The sequence below is a fragment of the Bufo gargarizans genome, chromosome 5 (assembly GCF_014858855.1).
Source record: "Bufo gargarizans isolate SCDJY-AF-19 chromosome 5, ASM1485885v1, whole genome shotgun sequence".
NCBI lineage: Eukaryota > Metazoa > Chordata > Amphibia > Anura > Bufonidae > Bufo > Bufo gargarizans.
This window is the reverse complement of record NC_058084.1, coordinates 20343350-20351159: the sequence shown is the minus strand read 5'-3', so window position 1 is coordinate 20351159 and position 7810 is coordinate 20343350. Positions and strand designations below refer to the sequence as shown.

Here is a 7810-nt window from a genome sequence, read left to right as displayed (position 1 = left end):
CCCGTTTATAAGCCTTCTCGTTAATTAACCAGTTCTAGATAGTTGGATGACTAAACATCCAGCCGATATGCATTTACCGCTGCAAAGACGTTCCTGGAAATCTGAGATCGTTGTATGCACTGATCGTATTAACCTATTATGTATACAGACCAGGCAGCGGCCATGATGCTTCCTCCCCCAGTCCCAGTGATCCCAGTCACTGCAGCAGCTGCCGGCTCTTCGAGCCCATGATCAGCTCTGCAGTGAAGCTCCAGGGGCTGTATCCTCCCTGGAACTGGGACCAATAGGACATCCATGTGTAATAATGGACCCTCTGTACACAGCGCATGTGCCATGACTGGGGGAGAATTCCAGCACTGTATACGGACCACACACGGAGGGGTGACGCAGGCTGAGCCAGAAGAGGATGTGACGTCGGTGGAAGGGCTGCCATTTTATCATCCTGCCATGTTTTGGGGGAGGTGAGTGACTGAACTTGGCAGTGGGATTCCTCTCTCCATCATGGAGGATATATAGCATGGTATTAGATTGCAGCATCTGCAGGGTTAAATTGCCAGGATCCATAGAGATGAAGCATATCAAGTCAGATGTGAAGCCCCCCAATCATAGATGCTAGACATCATCCCACAGGACCCCATGACCTAAGACCCCCACACACGACCCAGCAGGAAGGAGTCCAGAGGTTTATTACAAAACGTTTATAAAAGTCAAGAAATCACAAGATAAAAAAAATATATAAAACCGAGAATGACAGCGAGGACAGCAGAGAGACTGCAGGAACCAGCCCACACGAGTCCGCGCACCCCAGGGCCCAGATCAGGGGCCACGTGGCTCCAGGCCCTGAAGGAGAAGCCATGATCTGGAAGCTGTTCTCCAAGATGTGGAGGACATGTCCACCCCACAGCAGGATAAGTGCATCTTGTCCAGATCCGCTGAGGTCAGGATGCGACGTAGGACGTCTGGCCTGAGGCATGGACCCTGCAGAACTCCTGACCTCCGCTGGCCTTGTTCCTGCACGGCTGGCCGGCCCTGGTGATGGCTTGACAGAACTGACGTGGAGACATTGATGACACCGACCTGTGCAGGAAACAACGAGAAGGATGACGCTCCAGAGAACACAGCGCGCCGCGGCGTCCCCTGCTCCAGAGAACACAGCGCGCCGCGGCGTCCCCTGCTCCAGAGAACACAGCGCGCCGCGGCGTCCCCTGCTCCAGAGAACACAGCGCGCCGCGGCGTCCCCTGCTCCAGAGAACACAGCGCGCCGCGGCGTCCCCTGCTCCAGAGAACACAGCGCGCCGCGGCGTCCCCTGCTCCAGAGAACACAGCGCGCCGCGGCGTCCCCTGCTCCAGAGAACACAGCGCGCCGCGGCGTCCCCCGCTCTAGTTACTAGGGGCAGACTGGGAACTAAAAGTGGCCCCATGTTGCAAGTGGGTCCAAAATGATGGAAGACAGGGCAACATAATTAGGCAGGGCCAGCAATACCATAGTGCAGAGCACTATACCGCCCCAGAAGAACCAGATACCACAGTGCAGCAAAAGATACTGCCCCCTGTGCCACAGTAATCAACTGTATCGCTGTCCTGAGGATGTCAATACAGTTGAATTCAGGAGGACACCTGCAGCTGCTGTTAGGTGCAAAAGAGAATCCGTTCGTTATGAACCTGGCTGGCCCCTCTGAGGCATCAGCCCACCGGAAATGTTCCTGTTGGGTCTATGGGCCAATCCACACCTGGAGCATACCCTGCTCATCACATCTGCCACTCCACTCTGGCTCCTTGGATGCTCTGTACTCACAGGTTACTGTAGACTGAGGAATTCGGACTTTGAGGTTTGGACTCCAACGCATCGAACGCTGCCCCCAAGTGTCGCAGAGGAGTTCTGTCCGTCGCCCCCTGCAGGTAGAGAGGACAACACGTCAATGTTTGCAGTCCCTGCGACTAATGCAGATAAATCTGTAATCACTTCTTGTGCTCCAGACTGCGGCTCCTCTGCATCCTCCGAGCATCTGGTGTGCCTGCTGTGGCCACTAGGTGGCACCCTCTACAGCTGCATACGGCTCCCATTGATCTGAACAGGAGCTGCACACAGATCGCCCTCTAGTGGAGGCATCAGGAAGCGGAGATTGCCGGTCTGGCCTGACGAGGGGTCTGTGGCATCAGTCTTCTAAATCTAGTCCCGATCTCCGAGCACTCACCAGCTTCAAGGGGCTGTCGTGTCCCCGGACGGAATTGGTGATGCTGAGCCGGCGCAGTTTCATGGCGGGGGTGGAATGCTGCGGGGTCCTCATACACGGCTGCAGCTTCCAGTCCAGATGTGCAGGGGACGCCACAATGGACACATCTCTAACCAAAGGCTCGTTACCCAGCACAGAATCATCTGGAAGAAGAAAATCATCCACAAGGCAATGCAGCTTCTGGCAGCCAGCAGAACTACGAATACAGCTCTGGAGATACGAGAGAAGCAAAGTACTGACACACAGCAGCCACTTCTCACCCATGTAGCTGTCGTCCAGCAGCTGCCTCAGCTCCGCCTTCAATAGGGTGTCCTCCTCCACCCTGAAGACAAAAGACAAGAGGGCGTGACACGGATACAAGGTCAACACACTCCTCTCCTGAAACACTCTGTGCTGCTGTACTTACTTTTCAGGAGTTGAGCTGTAAAATCCCAGGTCCTTCTCTTTGGAAGGCAGGTGCAGAGGAGCGGGAAGCGCAGGGGGCACCTTCCGTGTCTTCACCTTCACAAGGCAGCGAATGAAGCTCAGCAGCACCCAGTGACCTGCGAGGAGGGGCGAGAAACGGCAGATGGAGGGTGAAACCAGCTTTACGAGACAGCGCCAGTGGGGCAGCGCCCAAAGCCACCAGCAGAGGGCGATCTCACAAGGGTAAAGCACATATAACTCAGGGCAGCAGTCCCCAGCAGGGGGAGCTCTCCCCCGTGTAGGGCAGCAGTCCCCAGCAGGGGGAGCTCTCCCCCGTGTAGGGCAGCAGTCCCCAGCAGGGGGAGCTCTCCCCCGTGTAGGGCAGCAGTCCCCAGCAGGGGGAGCTCTCCCCCGTGTAGGGCAGCAGTCCCCAGCAGGGGGAGCTCTCCCCCGTGTAGGGCAGCAGTCCCCAGCAGGGGGAGCTCTCCCCCGTGTAGGGCAGCAGTCCCCAGCAGGGGGAGCTCTCCCCCGTGTAGGGCAGCAGTCCCCAGCAGGGGGAGCTCTCCCCCGTGTAGGGCAGCAGTCCCCAGCAGGGGGAGCTCTCCCCCGTGTAGGGCAGCAGTCCCCAGCAGGGGGAGCTCTCCCCCGTGTAGGGCAGCAGTCCCCAGCAGGGGGAGCTCTCCCCCGTGTAGGGCAGCAGTCCCCAGCAGGGGGAGCTCTCCCCCGTGTAGGGCAGCAGTCCCCAACAGGGGGAGCTCTCCCCCGTGTAGGGCAGCAGTCACCAACAGGGGGAGCTCTCACCCGTGTAGGGCAGCAGTCACCAGCAGGGGGAGCTCTCACCCGTGTAGGGCAGCAGTCACCAGCAGGGGGAGCTCTCACACGTGTAGTGCAGCAGTCACCAGCAGGGGGAGCTCTCACGTGTAGTGCAGCAGTCACCAGCAGGGGGAGCTCTCACCCGTGTAGGGCAGCAGTCACCAGCAGGGGGAGCTCTCACCCGTGTAGGGCAGCAGTCCCCAGCAGGGGGAGCTCTCACCCGTGTAGGGCAGCAGTCCCCAGCAGGGGGAGCTCTCACACATGTAGGGCAGCAGTCACCAGCAGGGGGAGCTCTCACCCGTGTAGGGCAGCAGTCACCAGCAGGGGGAGCTCTCACCCGTGTAGGGCAGCAGTCACCAGCAGGGGGAGCTCTCACCCGTGTAGGGCAGCAGTCCCCAGCAGGGGGAGCTCTCACACATGTAGGGCAGCAGTCCCCAGCAGGGGGAGCTCTCACCCGTGTAGGGCAGCAGTCCCCAGCAGGGGGAGCTCTCACACATGTAGGGCAGCAGTCACCAGCAGGGGGAGCTCTCACCCGTGTAGGGCAGCAGTCACCAGCAGGGGGAGCTCTCACCCGTGTAGGGCAGCAGTCACCAGCAGGGGGAGCTCTCACCCGTGTAGGGCAGCAGTCACCAGCAGGGGGAGCTCTCACCCGTGTAGGGCAGCAGTCACCAGCAGGGGGAGCTCTCACACGTGTAGTGCAGCAGTCACCAGCAGGGGGAGCTCTCACACGTGTAGTGCAGCAGTCACCAGCAGGGGGAGCCCTCACCCATGTAGGGCAGCAGTCACCAGCAGGGGGAGCTCTCACACGTGTAGTGCAGCAGTCACCAGCAGGGGGAGCTCTCACACGTGTAGTGCAGCAGTCACCAGCAGGGGGAGCCCTCACCCATGTAGGGCAGCAGTCACCAGCAGGGGGAGCTCTCACACGTGTAGTGCAGCAGTCACCAGCAGGGGGAGCTCTCCTCTGAGGCTTCTCCACTCACCTCCCACAGCACACGCCAGTAACACGGTAAGTGACCGGAATCCGAGGGACGAGTTGTGGTTGAGCTCAGACAAGGCGTTGAGGACGATCAGGACGAGGAGCAGCGCTCGAGAGAAGCCGGGGGTCTGCAGGAAGGTCATCAGCAGGGCCAGGAGCAGGAAGTAAGCGCCATGTAGCACACACGTGTAAATGGCGTTCAGGTTCCCACCTGTGAGCAGAAGCGGTGCGGTGTCAGTGGGTGACATCATGCTGCAGTGTGGGGCGCCCCCTATGGTGAGCGGCGGTACCTGCCCAGCTGATGAAGCCCTGGATGTAGCTGAGGCGGTGCTCCACGGTGCGGTGCAGGTGCTCCATGGCGTACAGCACGGTGCTCAGGCTCCTGTTCATGCGCTGCAGCTTCTCCATCAGCGAGTTGTAGTAGAGCGCGCTCTGGTTCTGGTGGGTCAGGAACAGCGCCAGGTTGGACTCTGCAGACGCCAGAGAACAGCAGCCGTCACTGACCCGGAAAAACCGGCTGGCTGCTCCTACATACACTGACACACTGCAACAGACCCTCAGCCTCACAATACGAGCACAGATGCTTCCATTCACCGACAGGAAGCAGATTATGTATAACAGTCTATTCTGAATATTCAGCACCTCACCTTTAACCCCTACCTGCCCTGTGCCACACATGTACAGGGCTGGTAGGTGGCGACCAGGACGACTTACCTATCTTGGAGTAGACGTCATGAGATCTGGCCCGGACCTCCGCGAGATCGGCCAATATGGCGGCGTGTTCCCGGTGCAGCGCCACATCGCGATCCATCAGGTGACCGCTCACATTCTCTAGAGGCCACAAGAGAACATTAATACGACTGCGCAGTAATACTCCCATCAGAGGCAGAATAGGAGTATTACTCCACATCCAAAGCTGCCGCCTCTGCTCATCCAGCGATTGCAGAGATCTGCAACCTGTGGCTGTGAACTGGACTACAACTCCCAGCAGCCACACCAGGAGGAGCGCCACAGAACATTTCCTGATATCACTGTGGCTCCCAGCCGCTCTAAAACTACAACTCCCAGCATCTTTGCAGGACCCTGAACAGGCAATGCCACCTGCTTGTCATCAACAGAAACCACATTTCCCAGCATGGCTGCCTGTTTATGCTGGGAGTTGTAGTCTCAATACCGATCTCTGGTGTGGAGCATTGTGGGAGATGTAGTCTATAGACTGCAGTGAGGTGCCCAGTACCCATCTTCCGGGTGATGCCCTCGATCATGTCGGCCACCAGGTGATGCCCGCTGGCGATCAGCGCCTTCTCCTCGGCCAGCAGCTCCAGGTTCCCGCCGATGGCGCCCTCCATCTTCTCCTGGCTGCTCTGCAGCTGCTCCTGCTGGTCCAGGAGGTGCTGCTGGCTGCTCTGCACCCGCTGCAGGGACTCCGAGGTCAGCTCCCGCAGCTCCTCCTGCCCGTCCTACGGAGAGAGGCAAGCGTTACCCACCGGGGCGCCACCTCCTGCCACAATCCATACGACTACAACTCCCAGCATTCCCTGACAGCCAGGGGCCACCGGAGAAACACAAGGACAAGCTAACAAAGGCCTGAAACTTCTTACAGCTGAGGGTCTGTTACAATGTATCCATCCGGGACACAGCAGCAGCGGACTGCTCTCCTGCTTGACTGGATACAAGGCTATCAGGTGACTGGCGGGGCCCAATCCCATCCCCCGATCCAGTCATGGGCCCCTCCACCACCGTTACCTTCAGCATCTTCATGGCCTCCAGCTGGTTCATTGCCGTTGACACCAGGGTGTTGACCGTCAGCTCCGTCCGCCGGCGGAAGTGCAGCTGTCGCGTGGCGTAGCAGACTGAGCGCGCCCGGTTGCTGACAATATGGTAGGCATTCCAGGTGTCGGGGTCCATGGGCGTCGTGCAATCGGCGAGGGTCTGCGCAAGGACAAAGCATCAAATCACCTCATCCTGAGCCTCCTGGTTCATGAATGAAATGCCAGAAGTATAGACCGACACGTAACATTTATGCATTGTACATCGAGGTTAGGCAACTTTCTAATCCTTGGTTTGGATTCCCCATCTCCGCTTGCTGTCAGTGTATAGCCCTGCTCACAGCTGAGGCTTTGTTTTAGTGTGCCCGGTGCAGATCACTCACCATGTCCTCAGTACAGGGGTACGTCCTCCGCCCCTCCACTTCTGCCTGGCAGTTGAACAGCGACACCCCAAGTTTTGCGATCTCCTCTTCAGACATGTCCGTGCAGGACTCCCTGAGCTGACTGACCACCTGGAAGAAGACACGACTGCCTTATACTCCACTCCCCTCCAGAGCTGCAATCACTAATCAGTTAGCTCTCAAGCAGCAGAGCCCGACAACCTCCATGCTACTTTAGGGTTGTCAGGGTTTCAATGGACACAACTGCAGCTCTGGATGTGACTGGAGTACATTCACATTATCACATGTGCTGGTGAAGGACACAAGAGCTTGCAATCTAGAAGGCAAACAAATGGTGCAGGATGACTACCCCCACCGTCCGCACCTTGTAGTGACAGCTGTCCAGAGGAGAAAGCTCCAGGTGTTTGGCCTCCGCTAAGAACTTGTCATCAGTTGTGGTCATCTCAAACGGGGCGCTGGGGAGAGACTGGGGGTCCGGGGCCACCTCCTTCTGCTGTGCAAACGAGCCGCCGGGCGACCTGCGGGTAAACCAGCCGAAAAACGCCCCGCTCCGGGCAAGAAGGCTGAGGGCGACGAGGAGCAGCAGAACAGGGCGGCCTGGAGACATGGTGAGACCTGCCCGAGAGAAGAGGGGGAAACTGTCACCCCAAAATCTGTCATAAGAAACAATACACAGCATCACCACAGGAGGGCAGTATAATAGATGTAATACACAGCATCGCCACAGGAGGGCAGTATAATAGATGTAATACACAGCATCGCCACAGGGGGCAGTATAATAGATGTAATACACAGCATCGCCACAGGGGGGGGGAGTATAATATGTGTAATACACAGCATCACAGGGGGGCAGTATAATAGTAATACACAGCATCGCCACAGGGGGGGGGGGCAGTATAATAGATGTAATACACGCATCACCACAGGAGGGCAGTATAATAGGTGTAATACACAGCATCGCCACAGGGGGCAGTATAATAGATGTAATACACAGCATCGCCACAGGGGGGGGGGCAGTATAATAGATGTAATACACAGCATCGCCACAGGAGGGGCAGTATAATAGATGTAATACACAGCATCGCCACAGGAGGGGGCAGTATAATAGATGTAATACACAGCATCACCACAGGAGGGCAGTATAATAGATGTAATACACAGCATCGCCACAGGAGGGCAGTATAATAGATGTAATACACAGCATCGCCACAG

General features: G+C 57.7%; 1 protein-coding gene across 1 annotated transcript; it reads right to left on the bottom strand.

The window, feature by feature from the left end:
- Positions 1-751: 751 nt before the first annotated feature.
- Positions 752-7205, bottom strand: LOC122939141 (protein brambleberry-like). The gene is made up of 12 exons (XM_044295139.1): positions 6963-7205; positions 6581-6709; positions 6175-6360; positions 5666-5888; positions 5143-5259; positions 4719-4898; positions 4433-4639; positions 2641-2776; positions 2495-2556; positions 2196-2377; positions 1796-1893; positions 752-1077 (listed from the first exon to the last, which is right to left on the bottom strand). Exons 1-12 carry the CDS (start codon positions 7203-7205, stop codon positions 939-941), a joined length of 1902 nt encoding a protein of 633 aa, XP_044151074.1. The 3' UTR covers positions 752-938.
- Between the last annotated feature and the right edge of the window lie 605 nt (positions 7206-7810).